General features: G+C 41.5%; 1 protein-coding gene across 2 annotated transcripts in view; it reads left to right on the plus strand.

Moving 5' to 3' along the window:
* The first annotated feature begins 24,772 nt into the window (after nt 1-24,772).
* PREX1 (phosphatidylinositol-3,4,5-trisphosphate dependent Rac exchange factor 1) overlaps nt 24,773-27,023 on the plus strand; it is a 288,404-nt gene continuing 286,153 nt past the window's right edge. For both annotated transcript variants that reach the window (XM_020779458.3, XM_020779460.3), the window contains exon 1: nt 24,773-25,111. In XM_020779458.3, the coding sequence (XP_020635117.3) occupies nt 24,902-25,111 (210 nt within the window). In that variant the 5' untranslated portion in view covers nt 24,773-24,901. The remainder of the gene's footprint in view (nt 25,112-27,023) is intronic.

Consider the following 27,023-nt stretch of genomic DNA (forward strand, 5'->3'; position numbering starts at 1 on the left):
TGTAAATATAACAAGAGCACACTAAATAAGCAGTAGTTTGCTGTCCTTTCCTGATACCCAGAATTTATCTCCTGAGGCACATGCTTCACCATCTTGAAGCTGAATGAAATCTACATCTTCATTTTTTAATAAGAAATGGCCTTGTAGTCCTAAGTTTACTTTTAATAGTTTTAAATTTCTGAGCAAGTTTTTATTCAGAAAATTGCGAAGTAATGACCATCCCCAGAATCATCGTGATTTTGCTCCCTAAATCAAGTGAGGGCACATGGAGAATCTCTCTATCAATTAATTTAATAATTATTTTAAATGGGAAAACAGGAAACATCTTCAGTCTGAAGTGTCTGGGAAGTCAATAGAGTCTTGGTGGATTAGTGAGAGAAGGGCCTCCGTTCTATAAGGCCCCAAATCAGTTCTGCTATTCAATAGCTTTTATAGCCTTATCATAAAGGAATTTTTTCTTATTTCACTGTTGGCAACCACCTGGTGCCAAATCTCCCCTGCTTTGTTGTTTTCAAAAAGGAAACTAATTAAGCAAACAGAAATAACAATCAATATACTGTATATGTGGTTTCCTGTAATCAAAAGCAACCTTTACCCATTCCTGAATTTCTTTTCTTCTCAAAATAACCTTTCAGGAAGGAAGGATGGAGGAACCTATCTTTCTGCATGAATACATGGGAGGGGAGGTAAAACATTCCAGCTTTGTTATTAAATTATCAAAGATAACTATGAAGACATTGGTCTTCACCTTAATTTAGTAACTTGGGTGCATCTGGAAAAACTGCTGTTGTGTAAAATTTCCTGAATCTTGCCTGAGGACTAGGGAACTGGTGTAGTGGTTGCCCCCTTGACTCCTCTCATCCGCATGAAAGGTCTGGGCTGGCCCTGATCGTAGTGGACAGAAGGGTTGATGGCAGTGACCATTCTGTGAGCCCAATTTGTCCTGGAGTTTAGGGAGCTATGAAATGGAATTGGTGTGGTTAGGATACCTCTATTTCCTGTCCCAGTGCAGGCCAGGCCAGCTATTATGTCACTGGGTTACATTAACCTTGCCAGCTTTGAGAAACTCTGGGCAGTGATCATGCTGGCTGAGAGATTTTGGGAGCTGCAGTCCAAAAAAAAGTGACCCTTTAATTTGTTTAATTGTTAAATACTTTATTATAGCCTTTGTAGCTGATTTTTTAACTTTGATGCAGACCTGCAGTCATGATTTATCTTTGCAATATTATTAGGACAACAAATCAGAACAAATAAGTTTTCGTTCTCCCCATCTATTTGCTGACTGGGTGCTCATATTGCAAATTATAAGTCAACTGAACCAACGTTACTGTGGAGATGACTTGTCTGTACTGTTTTCAGATGTTGAATGAATTGAGGGCATACCCAGTGAGAGATGGCCATCCCTAATATGCTGGTATTTGAATAATCATGCTAGTAATAATCAATTATTCTTAAACTGTCTTTCATTAAAGATAGCACAAAGGGAAAGATTCAAAGATAGTGAGAAAAAACTGTCTTGTTGATTATTTTGCCTTGGCTTTTTGCCTTTGTTTGAAGCACAGAATGTCAAACACAGCAAGAATCAGTAGTTCACACATGCAGAAGCCTAAGGTGGGAGAAACCACTCACTTTGTATTCCATCTGGCTTCCAAGGGAGGTGATAATGAGGCTCTTAGGCAAACTTGGTGTCGAAAATACTTGATAGGCTCTTATGTATTTTATTATCCACCACTCATTTCTCTCCTGCATTTTAATAAGGTTGTTTTTGTTCCACCTTTGCTTTCCCTTCGCACCCGATTTGTGTCTGAGACATTATTGTACAATCTGTGTTTAGCGTCTTATAAAAAGTACTGTTAATAATAATAATAATAATAATAATAATAATAATAATAATAATAATAATAATAATAATAATAATAATAATAATAATAATAATAATAATAATAATAATAATAATAATAATACAAGTGACAAATGCCAGTGTTTACTTTAACCAGTCAGGAAATACAAGGAGGTTGCAACTGTTTACTTCCTAGAGAGTCCCCAAAAAACTACCACCAGCATCTGTGATTGTTCTGAATGAACCAAAGTGGCTGTCTTAAATTACCTCTTTGCTTAAGCCTCTTAACAAACTTGAGAAATAGAAAGCTTCTTTGCCACTTGCCTTTGTGCTTGTTGGTGATGATATCAGCAATGATTTGAGAGGTCATTTTTAAAAAATAAAGCCCTTTCAAACTATTGCTGATGTGCTGTGTCACTTTGCAACAATTAAAAATAAATGGAAAATTTTCTTCCCTGCCCCCCGCAGGTAAGCAGCAAGGAAGCCTTCCATTTCTCAAGATCATTAAGTGGCTTAGACAAAGCATAGAAGAGACAAGAAGAAGGTTGGTGTAGATTGGGCTAAACTGCCTGAGGTGCAGTGCAGTCAGTTCCTGCATGTGGACTGCTAAAGATATTTAACTGTTATTTTTCTATAGAAAAGTTTTTTATTAACATAGTAGTCTGAAGCTTTAAATGCTTAGTCATAATGGATTGCATTGTATCAAGTGGGTTTTCATATGGTTGAACCACGATGGCTTTCTGCACAAGACAGAAAAGATTGGATCTGGAATGTGCTATCTGCTTTGACTAAAACAAAATAAAATTTGGGTAGAGGGACTTTTTCTTGCAAAAAGCGCTTACAGATTAATTCCTCTTCTCTCTTGATTTGGGAGTAAGGGGATCAACAGAAAAAAGAGGCAAGACAATGAAGAAGGAAACTACTGGTATTATTTGTTGAGATGTCAATAGGACTTTGTATTAAATATAAATGTTGTATAGTGAAAGTAAAATGGCTGATTTTTACCTGAGTCATGTACTGATTGTATTCAGGCGTGGGCACCAAAGTTTGAGACATGATGTAACCTTATGTAAGTAGAAAATGAAGTAATGTATTTTTGATTGGTCCCAGAAATGTATATAAGTCATGCGTAATGAGAGCATTTCATCTGCTCTAAGTCAGATCACTTTTTTCTGTGTTATATATTGTACCATGTCATGTTATGCTGCCCGATGAATGTCTATTCTCTCTGTATATATGTTAATAGACTAAGTTGGTATTTTACTCTCTCAGTATTATAGTGTCTTTACAGCCTGGTATCTCCTAACTCTGCTTTTTTCCTGAGAATACATATACTGTACTGTATAACCAAAATTCTCAGCATTATTAGCTAACTGTTTGTGAGTGTGCAGAATTGGCTGTGGCTACCTGACTTCCATCCTTTGGCAAAAATAAGGAAGGAAAAATACTCTTTATAATACCACCAGTGTATCCCATTTATCTAGACTAGTGCTGTATCAATAGGAAAATAGATTTTAAAAATTTAAAATAGCAGAATAGATGAAAATACAGGAGGAGGGTCCCCTATTGTCCTCTTCAATGCTACAACTCACCAGATATGTCACAGGGTTGTTGCGTTGAATACCACCAGCCACAACTCTATTTTGGTGTGGGCTACTCGTCTACACAGGATACACAAGAAGATAATTTGGCCAAATCACACTGAAACAAACAACCCCCCCCCAAGTCCTAGTGCTGTGCCAACAAGGAGTGGGGTGGGAAGGAGTGCTCCCTAAGTCAAAGCATGTGCCATTGTTTGATTTGAACCAAACTCGACCAAAAGTGATTGAAATAGCAATTTAAGAAGAAAGAATCCTCCTGCTTTCTTTTTTTCATTTAATCTTCTTCAGCCTAGTACTCTGATGACAAAGACTATGTAGATGCATTGTAGTCCCATGTAGAGTGGTAGAATATACCAGATGGGCGGGATATAAATTGAATGAATGAATGAATAAATAAATAAATAAATAAGCAAATCAATCAATCAATCAATCAATCAATCTGGAGGATGCTGTTTTGGGAAGGGTTCTTTTTTAAAAAAGAGTTCTACATAAAATTTAAGGGATTTTATGATTGCCACCTGTGCTTGCTGAATCAAAAGTCCTTGGACAGGGCAGTATTCATCTACAGCTGAGTTCTGAAGCAGCTATTACAACTGGAAGCGATTTTAGTACAGCAAGGATTGTGCAATCATTATGAAATGAAAACAGTACGTCACTCACACTCATGTGGGCAATACTGGAGCAATCCACGCCAAATCAACATTGGGAAAACAGTGTCTCAGCTTGTTATGTGATTTTGAAGACCCAGCCTCACATCTTCTGATAACCGTTTGAGCTTAAATCAAGTACATGTGTTAAATGGAACAGATGAGAGTTGATTTGCTATCAGTTTCGAAACACTGTAGAAGGGAGAATGAAACAACACAGGAGGTTAGGTTTCAGATTTCATGGGCTGCCCTCATGAAGAGTTTGCTTACTGTATTAATTTGGGTGAAAGGGGTAAGAGGACTATAGATACAATGTAGTCACACTTTACTTACAATATATTTTTAAAACCTAAAAGAAACCAGTTTCATTTATAAAAGAAACAAATTTATATATTTAATGCTTGAGAGAAACTGGAGTTGTTTACATTTGGTCATAGAAGGAAATCACACTGAGGTAACTACAGTATTTGTACTCTTCTGTTCATGTGTTTTCTGAGTAATTCTAAAGCTATAAATGAAGGGCAAAAGGATTTCATTGGTTTTTCTCATGGGTTTATTAGTCTTCAGCTTTGCTGTGTTTGGAACAGAACTTCTCCTGACCTCTAATGTATTTTTTTAAAAAATCACAAAATTAATCCCAGAAATGGAATGTGTTGTTTGTCGCAACTTTCAGTAGCTCAAATTTGTTCATAACTTTTCCCGCCTTTATGTTAGTGATGCTTGCTTCAAGTGTGCACTGAGTATAGGAACTGTCACAGGCTTTTGAAAAAGAGAAAGAAGGGAGACAGGCAGGGGTAACATCTCAGAGAGTCCCTCAGAGCTGGAATGTGGTCAGTTTAGCTGGCATGATGATATCATCTGCCATGCTCCCAGGAGTCCCCTCTTCCCTTTGAGTTTAAGAGTGTGGTGTAACAGTTATAGTTTTGGGTTAGGATTCAGGAAACCTGGGTAAAAAAATATCACTTGGCTGTACAGACTGGGTGTTTTGGAGCCAGTTATTGCCTCTTTCAACCTGATGTAACTCACATTGTTGTGAATATAAGAATGAGGAACAAGAAATTCATGTACGCTGCTGTGAACTCAGCTGAGGAAAAGTGGGATAGAAATGTAACAAAAACAAAATAATAGCAGCACTTTTGGGAGTGGTGGAAAAATTGATTTTCAACAACAAACAACAAAACAAGGCAAAGCCCCCAACATGCGGTCCCTACTACAAAGCAAACGTTTGGGGGTGTCTTGGACTTCAATAGGCAATTAAAATGCATTCGCTTTACAAAAAATCTGCTCCTAGCAGCAATGAAAATTCCTGAACTAGTTTATTGACTTTCTCGGGGCTATCATGAAAGGCAGGTGTACTTCAGAATTTTTAATTTCTCTCAGTAGTTTAGCTGACAAAATATATCTGAAACAGACATCACATTGCTTCAAGCAATTCCAGAAGGCTTCCAGGAGTGCTATTGGCCTCTGGAACAAAGTTTTAATGTTACAGATAGGATGAAAAAAAGAGTATTTCCTTCTTTGACTGCTGCTGTTGTGGAAATGGGGATCTCAGTGGAGGGAGAGAATGGGCGGAACATTGGAGATAACATTGGTGCTGTCCACCCATGCCTTATGAAGTTGCTGAAGATAGGTCAATCATCAGCTGAAGGAAAGCCTCCATTAACCTTCTCTTCTTCCTCCTCCTATCATCAGACTAGGTTGTTTCATCAGGTTCCAATGAAGAACAAAAAGAATGTATTCTTGAAGGCTTTCATGGCTAGGATCTGATGGTTGTTGTAGGTTTTTTGGGCTGTTTGGCCATGTTCTGGAGGTTTTTCTTCCTAACGTGGCTGCCATCTTCAGAGGACAGGAGTTAAAACTCTGTCTGTGTTTTGGTGTAGCTGTGGGATCAGCTTTTTGTCCTTTTCAGGGGACTTGGTGATTATGGTGATCAGGGTGTTTTTTTATGGTTGTATTGTTCTGATAAGGGGGGGCAGATGATCTGTCACTGTGATTGATGGGTGTTCTTAGCTAGTCTTTTGTGTACAGTGATCACTGGTTCTTGTGGCTGGGTAGAGTTTGCTGACCTTTTTGCAGGCTGTATTTTTCAGTGCTGGGAGCCAGGCTTTCTTGAGTTTCCTTCTTTTTTGTTGAAACTATGCTGGCTTCCCTGTGTAGTCTAACACAGTGGTCTGCAACCTTTTTGGGGCCATAGACTGGCTGGGGGGAGCAAGCTCCATTTGTGGGGGGCACCCCCGTGTGAGCGCAGTGGGCATTTCATGGTTGTGCGGGGGCGGTATCACACTCGTGGGAGTGTGAAACTCCTGCCGTGCAAGCGCGATATGCCCAACGCACGAGCATGACACGCCCACTGTGTGTGCGAGGGGGCTGAGATCTGTATCCATGGCCCAGTTCCGGCAAGCCCAGGGACCAGCACTGGGCACCGGACTGGGGGTTGACAACACCTGGTCTAACATAATGATTGTTGGTGTTGTCCAGTACTTCTGTATTTTTAAATAAGATTTCATGTCCAGCTTGTTTCAGGGCATGTTCAGCTACTGCCGATTTTTCCGGTTCTTTTAGTCTGCAGTGTCTTTCATGTTTTTTGATTCTGGTGTGGATGCTGCATTTTGTGGTTCCAATATAAACCCAGCCACAACTGTAAGGTATCCGGTATACTCCTGTAGTGGTGAGGAGGTCTCTTGTGTCCTTTGCTGACTGTACGTTTGTTGTATTTTTTAAGTCCAGAAGTTATCCATTGCCACCTCAGTGAGTTTCTGTGTGCAAAAGGAGATAGGAGCGCAGTCTTCCCGAGTCCTAACTCTGTCTACTACATCACAACAACTCCCTGGCTGAGAACTAGTTCCTGACTATTCCCTTCCATTACCTGCTACATTCCTTTTTTGTTCTTGGTCTTTTAGAATGCAACTCTCTAAGGATGGGATCAAACTTAGTACTGATCTGTGTAAGCTACTCTGCAGAACTTTTGAATTGAAGAACTTTACATGAAGTAACCAATAATTTTATAGATTGCAAGGGAAAAAGTGCAAGTTGAGGATTTTAAAAGCCAGGCAGCGACAGGGCATTCCATCTTTCTTCCAAAATAATAAATAATAAGCTGTGTTTAAATCTCACAAATAGGTCATTTTCGGATTTTTTTTTGTATTCACTAGAAACTAGCAGCAGAAAGATCCTAAAATAAAATTCTTCCTGAAATACTGAACTTCAATTAAAAAAGAAAAAAATGTACTGCAGGCATGTATTAGAATTTTGTTGTTGTTTAGTCATTAAGTCGTGTCCGACTCTTCGTGATCCCATGGACCAGAGCACGCCAGGCCCTCCTGTCTTCCACTGCCTCCCAGTTTGGTCAAATTCATGTTGGTAGCTTCGATGACACTGTCCAACCATCTCGTCCTCTGTCGTCCCCTTCTCCTCTTGCCTTTACACTTTCCCAACATCAGGGTCTTTTCCAGGGAGTCTTCTCTTCTCATGAGATGGCCAAAGTATTGGAGCCTCAGCTTCAGGATCTGTCCTTCCAGTGAGCACTCAGGGTTGATTTCCTACAAAATGGATATGTTTGTTCTCCTTGCAGTCCAGGGAACTCGCAAGCGTCTCCTCCAGCACCACCATCTCATCCTCTGACGTCCCCTTCTCCTCCTGCCTTCACACTTTCCTAACATCAGGGGCTTTTCCAGGGAGTCTTCTCTTCTCATGAGATGGCCAAAGTATTGGAACCTCAGCTTCAGCATCTGCCTTTCCAGTATTAGAACTTTAGTTACTTGCAAAAAGCTGTGAGAAATATAGATCTTACAAAATTAATTTCGTATTCTGCTTCATAACTTCTAATTTCTAATGTTTTGTATGAGTCTATATGCTTTTTTTTCTACTGCAGCTTTTATAAGATTCCAGCTTCACAAAGTTTGATTTATTATCTGTGACTTGTCTTGTTAATGCTTATGTGTGGCACTTCAGAAGATGATTGATACGAAAAAGATTGTCATGTCATGAGTGATACAGTAAATTTAACATGATGATTTTCATTTTTCTGCAGAGAAATCCCTGAAAAGGAAAATAGAAAATAAGTTAATGATGCATAATAGTAAGTGTAATAGTGATTAAAATGAGTTTGGGGAACTGTTCAAAATAAAACTTGTTTATAGCAAAAAATATACTTCATTCAATGCAACATATTTCATGATTAAATTGTTGTTATGTGCCATCAAGTTGCCTCCAACTGATAGTAACCCTATGAATGAGCAATCTCCAAATTATCCTGTCTTTAACAGCCCTGCTCAGCTCCAGCGGACTCAAGCCTGTGGTTTCTTTTAGGGAGTCAGTCCATCTCATACTTGATCTTCCCCCTTTCCTGCTGTCTTCTATTGCACTATTGTCTCTTCCAGATAATCCTGCCTTCTCATGATGTGCCCAAAGTAGGGCAGCCTTAGCTTCAGCATTTTTGCTTCCAGATAAAGTTCAGGCTTGATTTATTTAGTACCCACTTGTTTGTCTTTCTGGCAGTCCAGGGTCACATTTCAAACAAATGAGTTTTATTCCTTTATTTCTTAACTGTCTGGTTTTCACACCCAAGCATGGTGATCGGAAATACAAGAGCGTGGATGATCTTGGTCTCCAGTGACACATCCTTACACTATATTCCCTCTTCTAGTTACCTCATTGCTGCCCTTCTTGGTCTTAGTCTTTTTTTGATTTCTTCAATGCATTCTCCATTAGGATTGATGGCTAAGGTACACAAAATCTGTAACTATTTCATTTTTTAAGGCATGAATGTAGCCAGATGAAAATGAATACATTTTTTAAACACAGTGTTGTTTATGTGAAGGATATTGCTATTGGAAAACATTGTGAAGTGACATGTTGAGAATGTTTAACAAAACTATTGGGATGTGTGGGTGTACGAACCATGCTGTAGCTAGTCATGGTTAGAACATATCCAGTAAGATCAGTCTAACAAGTCATGACTAACATGTCATCTCCATTCATTGTGTTCATTTTGTCTGGTGCAATAGATAACAGCATAATTAGTCCTGTTAGTAATTACAGCAGGAATTGCTGTGGCACACACAACCTTGATAGAACAGTTGTCCGGCGAAAGCAATCCATAAGAAATAGAATGTGAGATTCCAATTGAGTTGAATGTCAATGTCTCTAGGTCAGGAAGTGCTCACACTGCATTTACATTCCCAGAGTCTGCTGGGACAAATCTAAAATATATTATGACAGAGCTGGTTTTATTAAGAGAAGATTGTGAGCTTTGCCTGTTTCATCACTCTCACTTTAATCCTCCTGTTCCAGAGTGGGACATTTCCGTCCTTGAGAGTTATGTTATACTGCAGAATCTGTATGGAACTAGACTTACAATGTACATGTTATATGAAGTTGTCTCCTAAAGAGCTGTGAACAATAGCTCCAAGGTTCAGTGACTTTTCAGCTTTTTAAAACAGACTAAACAAAACAAAAGCTGGGATAAAATTGGTCCCAACAAATATATTGCATTATATACATCATTATAACATCATTACAGTACTTTTTGCTATAAAAGTAGCTCTTTGTTCCAGTCAATGTATTGGGGCCCAAAATATTCCATGCTGGGTTGTTGGGTTTTTTTTGCAGCCTGTTATGCCAAGAAGCATAAGTTACACATTCAAACTGTAAGTAGGTTGGCTGTGTTCAAGGGGCCCGCTAGAATTCTCAATGGGTTCAAGAAATAATAGAAATGTACACTGCACTTTTGTGCCAACCCACACTCACTGCTGACCATACTCCTAATCCTGAATACACTGAAATACCTCATGATTCACTCAGTGCAGATTTAACTTGGCCTGTGAAGTTAAAATTATTTATTCCAATAATAACAGCCCAAATGCCTAAAACCTATGGCCTGACAGTATTGGAAATATATAACCTGGGCTTTATTCAGAATGTTAATTCTGAAGTTCCTTAGGTCCCATGCTTCTTTTTTCCAAAGAGGTAGCTGTGTTAGTCTCTTGCAACATAAACAAGACGACGTGTGGCACCTGTAAAACTGACAAGTATTATCTGCCATACATTTTCATGACCTGTGGGCTACAGTCCCTGATAGTTTGGGCCAAGCAAAGCTTAATCATTAGGTTGCCAAAGCATTCCTTGTTCTTCATGTTTGACATTCACAACATCCTTATAGGACAGAAAATCTGAAGAGATATTTATTTTTAATGAGGGAGAGAATAATGCTAGGCCTTATGGGAAAAATGTTGGTTTATTAGAGGTTTATTATTGGGAAAAGGCAAAGATGCCATGGGCAGGTCATACTGGAACGGGCAGGCCATGGAGAATTCCAGGAAAAAGTAGCAATACTGTATAGTTTTAAGAGAGGAACTGGGTAGGCCATGGAGAATTCCTGGAAAACAGCTCATAGCATAGGCCTTCTGTTACCATTGTTCCAAATTCTTCCCTACATGTACTAAATTGACACAAGTTACAGATCTAGAAATATGACATGAACTGATAATGCACATAAACCATAACACTTTAAAATCCTTGTGCTTTGACCCATTTTACCTAAATAAAAAGCACTGTGTGTCTTGTTGAAATAAGGCAAGATTCTGTGGGCATGTTTGCACCGGGTATTGCCATAGGATGATTTTCAGAACAATTTTTAAAGAGTCATATTTGAAAGAAAACCAGAAGATGCTGGCTATGGAGGGAACAAGGCAGACAGGCACCGTCACCGGGCAAGGCAGAGCAGTAAACAATGGCAGTGAACAGGCAACAGCCCTTAAGGGAGTAGAGTACAAGATTTCCTAACTTGGATGTGATACATGCATACTTTTTTGATCACTTGATAATTGTAACATCAAGGATTTCCTGACATGAGAAACGGCCATCATTGAGAGATTTAATTTCTCTGCACCATACTGTAAACACATTAGTCTAAATCCACAGTCCGTGTGTATGGCTCTGAGAGGGGTGTTAATGCAACTGCCACACAACCTATGTTGACCTTCCTTCTATTTAGACTGCTATTTTTAAGTTTGCTGATGTTACTTCCTGCACTCTCGTACTTTACTTCTTGTCTGTCCAAGGCGGAGACCTGTTACCATTGTTTCACAGAGATGAAAGGATGGCCACAGCTCTTGATATCTCCAACCTAGCCAGAGCTATGACTTCTGTCATATTTGCTACCTCTAGCGTATTTCACCCCCCTCCCCAAAATAGACTTTCTTATTTTCTTAGAAGTGTGGATGTGATTCCTTTACAAATGGCGGGGGGGGGGGAGGGAATGTGCTCGTTAATCATTCATTTTCAAAGAATTGGTTACACAGGCCAGCATTCTTCATGAGCTGCTGTGTACTTACTTTGCGAAGGAGACAGCCAACACAATTAGTTGTATGGCTTAGTCTATTTCTAATGTGTTAGTATGAACTTTATTTCAATAAATCTACAGGGTGAAAAGTCATTACAGCTTTAACTTTTTTTAATTGGCCTGCTGGTTATATTGACACAAGAACAAGACATTTTCTTCTAACCCAAAATTCACCAGTGGGACAGATTAAAAAAGAAGAGCTAACTTAAGAAACTGCTACTTCAACTGCAAAAATAGATACAGATGTTTGTATTCATCACTATTTCCTGCTTTATGTAGTGGAGAGTATACGGTGTATTTTCTTCTTGTTTCAGTTTTAAACCTATGAGATGGTTTCCTGTTCATTGTTTATATCATTTCATTATTTTCTCATGGTTTTCCCCCCTTCTGGTGCAGTGATGCAAAAGACAAGAGCCTCACTTGATCAGACCGATGGTTCATTCCTCCAGTATCCTGTTCAGAGCTTAGAAATGTTGATCTTTGAGATGATGGTTCCTAGAAGGCCCTTGCCAAAATGGCCAATGGCCATGTTGGTTGGGAGTTCTGAGAGCTGTAATTTAAAAAAAGGTAATGTTACAACCATGATCCTGTTCCCATAGTAGCAAACCATATGTCCATCAAGAGTGCATGAAAGTAATAGTAGCTCTTTCCTGCTTTTGTTTCTTAGCACATGATACTGAACGATTTAGTACTTCGATTTATGTGAGGTCCATATCTTCATTACAGCTAATAACCATGTACATAAGTTAGTTAATAAGTTGAGTAGTGGGATTTTAAAACAATTCTGTTTGGAAATGAAATAATATGAGTTGCAAATGGAGCAGTACAAGCCAATAACCAATTCAACAACTGGATTGGCACCCAGCACAATAATAAACCAGCTCAGTTCCAAGTTAAATTAAAACAATTAAATACAGTATAAGGAACATTCTTTATGATTTGCCCAATGGATTGAAGCAAGGTGATAGGTCATGAAATGTTCCTTTCCAGATGTGTTGTGGGTTTGATATAAATCTTAAATTTGCACCTGGAACATACATATAATTGAACTTCTGCACTGTTGAGAAATGGCCTGAAGGTCAGCTCTGCCATAAAAAACCCTCCTAGGTCAGACACTGAAAGTGTTAGGAAATTGTACTCTCTTCAAATTCTCATGGTAGGATGCAGCTCAGTTGTAGACCATATATTTTGTATGCATAAGGTCTGAGTTTCTATTGTTACCTCAGATGTTGTTGTTGTTTAGTCGTTAGGTCGTGTCTGACTCTTCGTGACCCCGTGGACCAGAGCATGCCAGGCCCTCCTGTCTTCCACTGCCTCCTGGAATTTGGTCAAATCCATGTTGGTAGCTTCAGTGATACTGTCCAACCATCTCATCTTCTGTTGTCCCCTTCTCCTCTTGCCTTTACACTATCCCAACATCAGGGTCTTTTCCAGGGAGTCTTCTCTTCTCATGAGATGGCGTCAGATGGCACCCTTCAAAATTGAAATGCTGTCATACAGAACAGGGATAGCAGTTATTTTCTATAGCTCCAGTCTGCCGGACTAGCTCTAAGATAGCAACGGGTACCTTTAGATTGGACATTAGGAGAAACTTCATGACAAGAAGAACAGCTTGTCAGAGCCTTGTGGTGCAGAAGTTAAACTGCAGTCCTGTAGTCAAGACCCTGCTCATGACCTAGGCTCAATCCTGACAGGTAGTTGGTTCAAGATTGGCTCAGCCTTCCATCCTTCTGAGGTTGGTAAAATGGGAGGGTGTGCAGTGTGTAGCCTGCATAATTAAATTGTAAAAAAGCCCAGAGAGTGCTTTAAGCACTATCGAGTGGTATATAAACAGCACACTTTGCTTTTGCTTTACTGTGTACAATTCTTATCACCACAGTTTCTGAGAAGGCCAATTAAGGTGGTAAAGGGTCTGTATATCAAGCTCTATAACAAATGTTTGAGGGAGCTGGGTACGTTTTGTTAGAGTTATTGCAACCTCGTATATTGCCTTCAGTAGGTCTGGCTAGGAGAGAAATTTTGAGCAATTGTTCCTTCCCTGCCTCTGATTTCAACTGAGAGCCATGCCTCCCTGCTTTTTAGCCTTTTTTCCTTCTCTGTTGTCTGTTGTCGGTTAGTAGTCTGTTGGAAGCAGTCAGTGAGTTTGTTGTGGCCTTTGCTGAAAGCAGTTAGGCATGTTTTTTGCTGTTATTTGTTCAGAACTGTAAGTAAATTAAACTAATTTTTCCCCAACTAATCTCTCAGAGTGAGTTATTGAGACTGTAAGTGCCAGTTGATGAGAGAAAGGGATGGACTTGAAGCTATTCTGTTCTGTGAGTTCCTGCATTTCTACTGCACAAGCAGAGGAATTTAACAAAAAAAAAAAATCAAAACTGCAACACATTTAGCCTGTGAAAGGGAAGGCCAATAGCCATCTTCAAATATAAGAAGGCTTGCCTTGTAGAAGATAGAGTCCTTTGTGGCTCCAAACCATAGGACTGAAATTGCATGAAATAATTTCTGAGATTAAAAACCGTTCAACAGTGGAATAGATTACCTCAGAAAGGGTAGGCTTTTTTTTTTTTTTACTGGAACACTTTACATCGAGATTGGGTTGCCATCTGTCAGGAATGCCTTCCTTAGAATTTTTTGTATTAGAAGAGGGTTTGGATGAGGTGATTCTTGGGATCACCTTCAATGCTGCAGTTCTAAAAGCAAGGGAATGAATTTCACACAGAAGGAGTGTGTTCTCCTTTGGTGAAGAACTTGAAGCAGAAAGTGGGTAGCCATATCATCATCATCATCATAGAACTGCAGAGCTGGAAGGGACCCACCCTATGGTTCATCAAGTCCAGCTCCTATCAAAGAGGCACAGTGGGGATCGAACTCCCAACCTCTGGCTTTGCAACCAGATGCTTAAGCTACTGAACAGTTCATAAGACTGGGATGCTCTACATTTGGAAAGGTTAAGTGAAACTCTTCCTTCTGCAATATAGGAGTACTGATGATGGCCAGAATCCTATTTAGAGTTTATGTTACAATGAGAGAAATCCTCTAAATTAGGGTGACAACATGCAGCTGATCAATGAAATGCCAACTGTGCACCTGGCCAAATAAATGACAGGACTAACTGCAACCGCACATGTGACTGGTATCTTCTTAATTAGCTACAGTTTAGTGCAAAGATTTGTAACTGTACTTCGAAAAACCCCTCAAACAGGATTCTGGCTGATGATAATGACAAAAATAGTATCCAGCATAGTATAGGAAGGATAAAGATGATAATCATGGAGCAAATCCAGATCTGCAGTTCGAAGATTCTTCTGGTATTATTATTACTGTATTATTAAATATCCTGCTTCTAGAGCTAAACAATATTGATGCTATTGCTATTTTCAACTTGCTGTAGTAAGTTAAGCAAACCTTTTGTAAAGAATCGAAACAGGATTCTAGCCATCATGCATATGAGCTCAGTACACAGAGGAGCAGGAGGAAGATGGCAGTACTCAGAGCTTTTTGTCTCCTATTTTAATCTTCCTTTTGAAAATTACAGGAAGACTTGATAGTGAAAATTCTGCCAACTTTTCCATGCCATCAATGTTCAGTTCTGTATTCAAAGAAAGAAGAGGAAGACTCTTCCTAAACCCAATAAAAATACTTACACTGCTAGAGTTCAATTTATCTACTCTTAAATAATATATATCTCTCTCCAAGAATATATATATTCTGTGTGAAGTTATATCAGTCTATATCTCCCTTTATTTCAGTGGAAACCGAAATGATTAAAAGGAAATGCATGAATGACATAAATCCAACAGGGTTTACAACACTTTCTCTACAAGTTTCTCCTATTAATATGACATGCCAGCCTGGTAATGTGAATTGGCTACACACCTGATTCATTCACAAGACTGTATACAAATACTGTATAACTACAAGCTTGACCTGTTAGAAAACTACATGCCAAACTGAACGAGTTAGTTACCACTAGGTCCTTTGCTCATTTTGCACAATAAACTCTCAAGACAGTTACTTACTATTTTCTCAGTAGAGTTTATTTAATAACACTCTGTAACATTAACATTTTCCCAGGGGATGATGCATGTTGAGTCAGTTATATAAACAAGCAATTATGTTGGTTTTTTAAAATAGCTATTTTGTTTTATTGCACAAAGGCTCAACATCAATCTGGGCTTCCCAAGTTGGATGTTAAAAGAAAGTTGTTTTCCTTGTACATTTAACAATGTAACACAAATTCATTATCAGTTTTCTACGTATCTAACAGTACTGTATTCTGTTAATCCCCCTTAACCTGAACTGCATTGCTCTCGCTCTCTCTCTCTCTCTCTCTCTCTCTCTCTCTCTCTCTCTCTCTCTCTCTGTGTGTGTGTGTGTGTGTGTGTGTGTGTGAGAGAGAGAGAGAGAGAGAGAGAGGAGTCTTGAAACAACAAACACAATCCTTTGACATTTTGAGACCAATAGGTTTATTACAGAATGTGCTTCCCTGGATTGCAGCCCACTTCCTCAGATGCATGAGCTATGAATTAGAGGCTCAGATACCTACAGTGTGTATGCTTAGAGATACAATACCAAGGTACCAACAGTGACAATGACATTATTGAGATTCTCCTGTCACAAAATTGCTGATGAAACCACTTACATCCTGTCACCATATAAGTCAATTAACATGTGCAGTGTAATAAGCACTCATTATCCTGACTCAAACCTGTGATGGCAGAACTGAAAGTTCCATTGCTAGTATAAATGACAAAGAGGGATTACAGCAGGAAACAGCTGATTTACAATTCCTTAGGATATTCCTGTCTTAACATTTGAGGTCTGAATGTGGATAAGAGATTCTTATAGCACAACATGTACTAAATTGGCTTATGGACTACCAGCATGTTTGCAATATCAGCGCATTTGGGAATGGACAGTGTTAACCATGTGATTGTCACTATCAATAGTTCCTGTATCTGGATCCACTCTGGCATCATGTGAGGGGGTCAACCACTAGTGTCTCTGGTGGGCCATCAGCCCCCACCCTTCAACTATCCCAAGAATCCTGACAGGATCCTCAGACCTGGTGGCTGCTGATCCCAAGACTCACACTGGACTAAGGAGGGGGAAGAGACTAAGGTAGTTGAGGACCATCTGGTAAAGGGTGAGAAGCAAGCTCTGCATGTGAAAGAGGCCTTACAGAAGGCAGAAACGGGAAGAGGAGGCAACATGGGGAGATGTACAAGAGGAATGAGAGGAGGCACTGGGAACAGAAGTGTGGGGTCTGACTCTGATAGTGCTACATGTATTGCAAGCATCATTGGATGCAGGTCTTCGTCCAGTTCCAGGTCCCATGGGGACAGGCCAGAGAATTTGGAGAAGGAGGCTCTGCCCCACCCATCTACCCACCTTCCAAACCTGATGCTGCTAGCTCATGATGGGCGAAGAGGAAGGTTTACCCGCTGAGATGGCAGGGCATATAATCAGTGGAAACATTTCATCCACAAACCATGCACACTGTATTCTTTAACTAAACCAAATGCTCCCTACATCTTCCAAGCAGTTGACTTGGTCCATTGAAATTCATAGGTTTCATGTAGGTTGGTTATGTCCTATTTAGGAACAGCAGTTTCCTATTTGATGGGCTGTCACACTACAGTCCTCTATTCAAAAACATTCTCTGTGTGAAGGGTCTTCCTCCAAAAGTCTGGTTTAAACATAAAAGGACCATAAGAAGGAACAGCAGGGGCCTCAAAATTGCTCATCAACTAATAACACCTGGCCAGAAAGCTGAAGAGGGATACCAGCTACCTAACCATAGCCTTTCCCCTAATTTAAAATTAATCTAAATTTGCACTTATACATACACATTTGTATATGCACATTTTATGTAAATATTTGTTATCTTTAATCATTCTTTAGAAAATGCATTTTATCTGTTTCAGCGGTGTGTGACTGCATTCCTTTCTTGGCTCTGATCTCTAATAAGAAGCACTGCAGAATTCACTCTGCAATTCTTTTAAAAGCTAGTATTTTCAATGGAAGAAAATCTATTGCCAACAAATGTTTCTTAAAAGAATGCAAAACTGTTCCAGGAAACTAAAATGAGAACTACAAAGTAAGATGGTAATATTTTTACTGGATCAGTATTTCTAAAAAAAACCACACCCCCAAAACACTTAAATACTTTCATCTACAGAAGTTAGTTCCATAAAAGGTTTTGCTTTCTCTCCTTCTTTGGGAGCACTGGGACAATAGTGTAACTCATAAGAAAAATGTATAAAATGTCTGTTCTGAAAACAGCAACATCACTGAAAACACACTGTCTTGCCAACTGCAACAAGTGGTGGACAGCACTGATGGCAGACACGTTGAGAGCTGAAAGCCTCATGCTGGCAGATTATACAATTTTCCTTTTTAAAGTGAAAAACCTTTCAAGTGCACTGAAAGATTCCCAGACTAAAAAAATAAAATAAAAAAATTAAGTGGATTCTTAAGTTAAACGCATTGTGTCAAGGGGAGGGGAGACACATTCTTATAACAAACAGGAGTATACTGTAAACTAGCCAGTGAAAATGTGGGGAACAGTGTTACTTCCACTGAGACCAGGTTACTATTGGCAATGGAATAGGGATACAGGTGGGAGAAACCAAATTATTCCACAAATTCTCTTGCTTTTAAATGACTTTTTAGTATTGCTTTTATATTTGTTCAGTTCTTTTCAGTATTTGTATACGTACTGTTTTTAGCTTTTAAATATTATCCTTTTAATGAAGTAAGTCGCCCTGGGTCCTTTTAAGGAGAGAGGTGGGGTAAAAATATTTTAACTAACTAAATTCTTAAAGTTACTTGCCTAAAATGACCAGGTGATGTAGAAACACTGAACAAATCCAGGCCAAGGGGGTCTTGTGTCTGCTAAAGCCTTGAGAAAGTAGTCCTACACTGTATTTGATCACCCTGTAGTCCTACACAGGTCTTTGCCTGCAAGATGATAGAGGAAAAGCTACATTTTGGACAATTGTCTCCCAGAATTTCCTAATCAGTATCGCCACTGCTTATACTGGCTGGTCAATCGATTCTTGGAGCTGTAGCCTCAAAATATGCAGAGGAAAAGCAGGGCTGGGATGTGAGCAAGCACACACTTCTCTCTCCAGGCAAGGGTGAGTGATACGTAGACCACTAAAATGTAACACAGAGAAGCTAGCTTTCAACTCCACATGAGTCTTCATTAGAATGGATGTTACACAGGTGGAGGTGGGACAATAAAAAACAGGTAAGTTCTAACATTCACAGTCAGACGTGCGAGTCAGATTCCTCCTACAAAACAAATTTCAAAATGGGGGTTGCAAGATCCACTCAGAGATGGTGGGTTTCAGATTTCAGGTCTGGTGATGTGGATTAGAATACCTCAAACTTGTCAGAAGAAGAGCTGCCAGTCACTAAATACTTGACCACCTACACCTGACGTTACATCAACACACAATTTTCCTTTTTGATTGGGGAACAGAGAAGTTTGGGATAAAATTTATCATATAAGACAATTGCAGCTGAATTAAATGTATTATCTAGTCGTTGGTCCCAAGCATGAAATGGGGCTTATAAATGCCTTTGGCTGAATATGTTTACAAAGCTCCTGTGATTCAAAACCCTGCTTACGGTGTACAAACATTCATGACATATCTGGAGGCACAAAGATGCTTGGAAGAGTATGTACACTTCCATACATCTCATCTTCAACCCTACTATTGTTGCAAACAAATGCCTGTCACCCTGAGAAATGGAATTTTTAACCAATGGCAAATATAAATGACTAATCCATACAAAACTGAAGTTAAGAACTGGTTGTGAGTTAAGAAAAAATTTATATTTTTGCTGGCACTTGATACCGCCAGACACCGATGACAGCACTCTAGCAAACTTAATGGATTCCCAAGATGCTGCCACTGCAAGCAGTTATGATGCTGCTCTAATTTTGGACCTGACAATCAGATTTTTTTTATTTTTTAAAAAAGAAAAAGCTTCAGTTGCTACTAAGCAGCAGCGTTAGCCCATGAAAAGGTAGTTCACGGACTGCTCAAAAATCACCCTACTGATGGGGTTGTAGGAAGGATAGTCGTGTTAGTTTGTGCAAGCATTATAGGTAAAAACAAAATAAAAACAAAAACAAATAAAAAAAGATAAAAACATGGTGGCACCTTAAAGCCTAACTGCTATATATTTTTAAGGTGAGATTTCACGGACAAGTCCACTTCCTCAGACATAAGAGAAAAGGACATAATCAGAGATATGGATGGAGTGGTTTTATTTCTGTAGTCATTTCCTAAATTCCTAGTTCAATGCTTTCAGATTTCTCTCTCTCAAACCCCTTTTCTTCCAGCAAGATTGATCAAGAAAATTCAGTGAAGGGAAAAGTTATTATTTTATACTAGAAGTTCCAGGATACTGGTACTGGTAAGAAATAATGGTATATATGTATATTTTAATCTATTGAATTTACTACTATTGCACAACAGCTGTCAGGGAGGAAGGGCATTGTCTGCCTCTTGTGCCAAAATAAATCAATGACCTTCAAAAGCTCTTACCATTAACAGCCATGTTCAGGTCTTCTATCTAAACTAAAGTCTATAGTTGCCCTTATTTAGGCAGTCCATCTCATCACAGGTCTTCCTCTTTTCCAACTGTCTTTCACTTTTCCTAGCATTGCTGTCATTTCCAGTAAGTACTGTCTTCTCATGATATGTCACAGTTTAGTTATTCTGTCCACATAACTTGACTGGCTTTGGATACTGTGCATCTTGATTTGACTTCCTGGTAGGGTAACATAGACTGCTTTGTCTCCAACAGGAAAGCCAGAGGTTGGAAAAACAGCTACACTGACTAGGGGATTCTAGATTTCCATGCTTTGTGCAGAATGTCTTCAGCCAGTTTGTGTGTGGGAAGGGTTGTGAGGCAAGATGGAGGCATTGCACTTGTATTCCCCACTCCCCCTGCAAACACAGCTTTTGTCCCCACTTATGTCTTCTGCATTTGCAGCCAACCACACATCAGGGGCTTTGAGAGAGCAATTACACTTCGAACTCAAGTACAGAAGAGGTAGATGAGTGATTTCTGAAGGACAGATCTGATTAGACTCTCGATGTAATTGTTCGTTTCCTTAAGAGTTTGGTTTCATTTAACTCTCTGTTACATTCTGATTGATGCACTGGCTTTAAAAATGAATTTCTTTCTTGCACCTTTGCCTCCGGTGGAAAAAAACAAAACAACCCAAACACTAGAAATATATTGTACATAATATGTGCATCTGAGCCAGTTCTTGGCTGCTTTGAGATTCTGGCATACTATCTCATATTTCGCTTCTATTTCTATAAAAGATAAACAGCCCAAACTAATCCTTTGTCCTGTAGTTTGAACCAGAATCTCAGGCCTGTATTTACTGATGGGAATGGAGATTTCAGCCCAGGTCTACTGATTCCTGGTCCATCACCTAAATCACAAGCAGCTATATCCATTTTCAACTTGTGCATCCCAGTGGCAAGCTCTCTGCTAGCCCACCCTGGTTCCTCTAGGACCAGCCCCCATCCTGCTTTGTTCCAGAGGTGCTGCATGTTATGTGTTAAGTTGGAACCAACTTATAGTGACCCTACAAGGACTTTCAAGGTAAGCAAGATATTTAAGGAATGGTTTACCAATTCTGGACCCCAACGAGTTTCCGTAGTTAAGCAGGGTTTCAAACCCAGCCCTCCTGCGTCCTAATCATAGAATAACAGAAAAGTGACGTTGGAAGGGGTCTACAAGGCCATCAAGTCCAACCCTCTGCTCAATGCAGGAATACAATCAAAGCATATCTGCTAGGTGATTATCTTTCTTGAATGCCTTCAGTGTTGGAGCACTCAACAACTCCTGAGGTAACTGGTTTCACTGTCGCACTGCTCTAACAGGAAGTTTTTCCTGATATTTAACCAAAATCTAGCTTCTTTTAACTTGAGCCCATTGTTGCATGTCCTGCACTCTGGGATAATCAAGAACAGATCTTGCCCCTTCTCTGCATGGCAGCCTTTCAGATATTTGAAAAGTGCTATCATATCACCTGTCGTCTTTTCTCAAGGCTAAACATGCCCAGTTCTTTCAGCCTTTCCTCATAAGGCTTGGTTTCTAGCACCCTGATCATCCTTGTCGCTCTCCTCTGAACTTGTTCCAATTTGTTAGCATCCTTCTTGAACTGTGCTGTCCAGAACTGGACACAATACTCAAGGTGAGGCCTAACCAGTGCTGAATAGAGGGGGACTAGCACCTTGCGGTTTGTTAACTATACTTCTATTAATGCAGCCTAAAATAGCATTTGCCTGTTTTTGTAGCCACATCACACTCTTGGCTCATATTTAGCTTGTGATCTAATTCCAAGATCCTTCTTGCTCGTAGTTTTGTTGAGCCAGATATCCCCCATCTTGTAACTGTGAAATTGGTTTCTTTTTCTGAGGCGCAGTACTTTGCACTTATCCCTGTTGAATTTCATTCTGTTGCTTTTGGCCCAGTGCTCCATCCTATCAAGATCATTTTGAATAGTGTTTCTGTCTTCTGGGCTATTAGCTATTCCGCCCAATTTTGTATAATCTGCAAATTTAACAAGCATTCCCTGCACTCCCTGATCCAAGTCAATAATAAAAATATTAAACAGCACTGGGCCCAGGGCTGAGCCTTGGGGAACCCCACTAGTCACCTCCTCCCAGTTAGAAAAGGACCCATTAATCATCACCCTCTGAGTACAATTCTGTAGCCAATTGTGTATCCACCTGACACTTGATCTATCCCGCCCACAACAGTTAGCTTGCTAATCAGGATATCACGGGGCACTTTGTCAAAAGCTTTGCTGAAATCAAGATATATTATGTCTACAGTATTCCCTCTGTCTATCAGGAATGTGACCTGATCAAAAAACAAAATCACATTAGTTTGGCAGGATTTGTTCTTGACAAATCTGTGTTGGCTTCTAGTTATTACTGCATTGTTTTCTAGGTGCTTGCACAATGACCTCTTTATGATCTGTTCCAGAATTTTGCCTGGGATTGATGTCAGGCTGACTGGCCTGTGGTTCCCAGGTTCTTCTTTTTTGCCCTTTTTGAAGATAGGGACAACAATGGCCCTCCTCCAATCCTCTGGCACCTCACCCATTTCCCATGATTTCAAGAAAATAATGGATAGCGGTTCTGAGAGTTCTTCAGCCAGTTCCTTCAATATTCTCGGATGCAGTTTATCCGGCCCTGGAGATTTGAACTCATTCAAGGTGGTAAGGTGTTTCTTGATTATTTGTATATCTATTTCCAGCTGCGATGCTGTTCCTCCCACTTGCACTTCCAATTTGTTTGGAAGTTCATAGTCTGTCTTATGGGAAAAGATGGAACTAAAATAAGAATTGAGCACTTCTGCCATTTCTTTGTCCTCTGTTATCATTTTCCCATCTCCATTGTGGAGCTCTGCCACTATGTCTTTTGTTTGTCTTTTGCTACTCACATACCTGAAGAATTATTTTTATTGCTTTTAGTGTCCCTAGCTAACCTCAGCTCATTTTCAGCTTTTGTTCTTCTAATACCATTCTCACATTTCCTTGCTACTTCTCTTTATTCCTTGGTAGCCTGGCCTTCTTTCCATTTCCTGTACATGTCTTTTTTGGTTTTTAGGCCGTCTCTGAGCTTTTTGTGCAGCTACACAGACATTTTTTGCCACCTCCCATCTTTTTTTCTTGTTGGAATTGTCTGTAGTTGTGCCTTTAGAATTTCTTTCTTTTTTCTTTTTTAGAAGTTCCCACCCTTCTTGGGACTCCTAATCTGTTACTCTGTCCAGTACTGTATGTCACACTAGGTATAAGGAGTGCCACATACAGTACTATCAACATGAAAGCCAATTTCTGGTTCTTTGCCTCAGTAGTATAGGGCTCATTTTGTTGGTTGCAGCTATTAAAACTATTGGGAGTTAGACCTTTGTGCAGATTTACCTCACTCAGAGACCTATCAGTATCTCTTCTGTCTACCTCTGCCTTAATGGATCTTAACTCTGGCAAATACCCAAGGATGCCAATCTCCATACTGCTGGAATACTGTATGTCTTTATGCCAGAAGTGGAGCTGCACTAAGATGGTGCTCTGTATTCACCCAAGTCAAAAGGGGCAGTGCTTTTTTTTTTACGTAGGCTTTTGAGGCAGAACTTTGAATTTTGTAACTTCCTCTCTTCATTTCTGACAGCAAGGCAATTAAACAAAATAACATAATTGAACATGACACAAAACCAATTCTTGCCCTTCCTCTGCACCCAAAATCTGCTGCTTGATCTGGGTGTCTCACTCTGCCTACTGGAGCAGGGGTAAGACTCAATATGGCAGCTTCCCATAGCGGGCTTTCTCCTCAAGCAACCAAAATGTTGGGCTAGGACGCATCTTCAGGACTGGTGTGTGATTTCCGTGCCCCAGCAAACTCCGCCGCACACTTTCAAACACTACGCAGGGTGTACACCACCGCGGGGAGGCTCCCTTGCCTGGACCAGAACCTAGAGCGCCGGCTGCAGGCTTTTAAAAGGTCGTGCGCGGAGGGCAAAGAGCCGCGCGCACAGGCCTTTTTTTGCAAGTGCGGGCGACTGCCTGCAGCTCTCTCCCCCCCCAGCGCGCGTGCCGAGGCCGTGGGCTGCAACGTGCTCCCCACCCCGAACCCCGCGGTCAGAGACAGAAGGCACTCTCTCGCGAAAAGGTGGAGCACCCCGTCCACTCCTTGTGTTGCAAGAGCTACGAGGCACCGCCAGGGACCATCCACGCGCCCCGCCGCTGAGGGCAGAATACGAGCGGGCGGCCGCTCTCTCGGGCGAGGGGCTGCGCGGGAAGGGACCCCAGGCCCGGAGTTCCCCTCGTCCCCCCCCCCCCCGGGCGGACTTCCCTTTGTTCCTGCCCGAGCGGGTCCCTCTCTTCCCCCCCCCCTAACACGCCGCCGCCTAGAGGCTTCGGGGGTTTTGCAGCCCGAGTCGCGTCCCGCCAAAGGCGCCCTTTGGCCCGCCTCCTGCCTCAGAGCACCGCCCCAGCTTCGGGGGGGCGGCGGCGGCCGTCTTCGCTCTCTGCTCCCCCTCTCGCCCTCCTCGTCACTCCCCCATTGTGCTCGCCCTCTCTCGGCTCGTCCCTTCCCTCCCTCTCTTCCGAGGCTTCCCTGCTCCCGCCGCCCCCTCGCTCCAATTCAGCGCCGCTCGCGCTCCGACGCGGTCGTTTCCCTCGCCGCCTCCGCCGCGTCCTCGGCAGGTCCCTAAGGGGCGCTCGGCGCTGGTAGGCAGGCAGGCAGGCAGGCAGGCTGGGGAAGCCCTTTCCTCCCGGGACCAGGGCGTTCGGCGTGTGGCTGGGATGGAGGGCGCCTGAAGCCCCCGCGCGGCATTGAAAGAGCGGAGTGGCGGCGGCGGCGGCGGTGGTTGGGGCAGAGCGGGCTTGGAAGGCGAGGGGGGGGTTCCCTCCGGAGGGGACGCCAGCATGGAAGCGCCCTCGGTAGCAGCATCGTTGGTGGCCGCGGAAGAGGCGATAGCGGCGGTCTCGGCGTCGGCGGCCGCTCCTCGTCCGGACGCGGGTCCCTCGGAGCCCTCCAAGGAGACGGACCGCCAGCTGCGCCTTCGCCTGTGCGTCCTCAACGAGATCCTGGGCACCGAACGGGACTACGTGGGCACCCTGCGCTTCCTGCAGTCGGTGAGCTTTCAAGGAGGGCATCGGCCGGGGCGAGGGCGCGTTGTTTGGGGAGGGTCGTCGGGGGGCAGACGGAAGGTCGCGGGGACGAAAGATGGGCAGCGTCCGGGAGGATCTGCCCGGTCAGGAGCGGAACCTGCCTCTGCGTTCGAGGGTCCTTTAGCTGGCCCTAAAGGAGAGGAGTGGGTCGCGGAAAAGGAGCATTTCCACGCTGCTGTGCGGCCAGGCAGTGTGGCCACATCGTTGCACTGAGAGCGGTGCATAAGTTGTGGTGATAAGGCTGGCGGTAGTGGCTGTCCGGCCAGGGGAAGGAAGGACTGCTTGCATGAGGACCGACCGAAGGGCATTCTCTGGATCACTGAGCATGGGACCACCAAACAAGTTGGAGGTTTAGGCTGGAACTCTGCAGACGGGCATCCCCTCTAGACGGGCGTCTTGCAGACCAGCATCACCTGTAAGAATGGAGTGAAATATAAGCAGTTTTCAACCCTACTGGAGAAGGATCACCAGTGCAGGCAGCGGATTGGTGTGTTTTGCTTTGGAGCCTGAGATTGTCGGAGGACGAGTGCAGCGAGGAAAGTGTGTTCTGCCACTCATGCACACTGGTTTGGCATGGTGTACTTTGCTTTAGGCAGGAGCTGGCGTTCTGGGTGGCATGGTTTACTCAGGGTGAGCACTAAGAGACAGCGGTGGGTACTGGCACAAGTTCAGCTGAGAGGACGCAGTTGAGTATTGGCAGGTTAAAAGCGAGTGGTTGATTTGCAGGCTGGGATCCAGGAGGCAGGAGAGGCCACCCATCATCTAGGCTTCTTTAAACACTGTGTTTATGTTCCTGTCAGTGCAGTGGACGCTCTTTGAGCTTAAGTGATAGCTATCTGTGGACTTCCTGCTGGGTGGTGGCGAGTAACACAGTATTTAGTCCATGCTGAGAAAACTGACCCTTATTACAGCTTGTTTTTTAAATTGCTCCTTTCAAGATCCAAAAGCTTTCAAGATGTTTACACAGATGATCATTCTTGGGATAGTTCATTAGGTGCGACTGTTGGCATAGGAGGGAGCCTTTTGCAAACAATGGTGATAGAGAATGCGTTAAGCTTTTTGTAGACTACAAATGATATAAAAACATCCTGTCTTAAATTTTTTTTGTCTTTTTGTTTGTTTGGGGTTTTCTTTTTTTTTACTTTGTTCACTTGAATGCTGTTGAGTAGAATGAAGTATGTGGTTGATATTTAGTGATCTTTATAGTTTTCCAGAAAAGAACCTTGTATTTCTCTGGGATTCATTTAATTTAATATCTGAATTAATATCTAATATTATTAATATCAGATACTATTAATAGTTCTAGATGTTTATCTATTTAATTTGTCTTTCATAATAGTAAAGACAGAAGGATATTAGAAGATGTCTGTCTGTCCAAAAGAGGAGTAATTAGTGTTCTTATAAGAAGTAGAAATTATTTTTTGAAAAAAGTTTTCCCATCTACAGTTCTTCATTTGCAGCCATGGTGCTCAGAACTCATCAGCATGCCACAGCGCTTCTGCCTTTGCACACAATCCCTTTGAGGCTGAGAAGGAACAGTTAGTTTTGAGCATTGCCTGCAAACATCCACACTTGTGTTAGCTTTCTACAGCTTCTTTGTTAGTAGCACAGTGAGCACGAACTGGTGTAGCTTTACATTCTGAGTGTCCTGCATCACATCATATATCCAGTTGACATGAGTCAGCCTTTGAGAGATCGGTACAGCAACGTGTTTGGCATTATGTATGTGCTGATTACATCCAGACTAGATTGCTGTACAGAGGTGGGCTGCATTTAAAGATAGTTTGGAAGTATCTGCTGGTGCAAATGTTTGCGGCCAGAATGTTTGTTAAGGGTAGGCAGTTTGCTCAAATCATACCAATTTTGTATAAGTTGC

Source organism: Pogona vitticeps, chromosome 4 (genome assembly GCF_051106095.1).
Source record: "Pogona vitticeps strain Pit_001003342236 chromosome 4, PviZW2.1, whole genome shotgun sequence".
In the NCBI taxonomy this organism is placed as follows: Eukaryota; Metazoa; Chordata; class Lepidosauria; order Squamata; family Agamidae; genus Pogona; species Pogona vitticeps.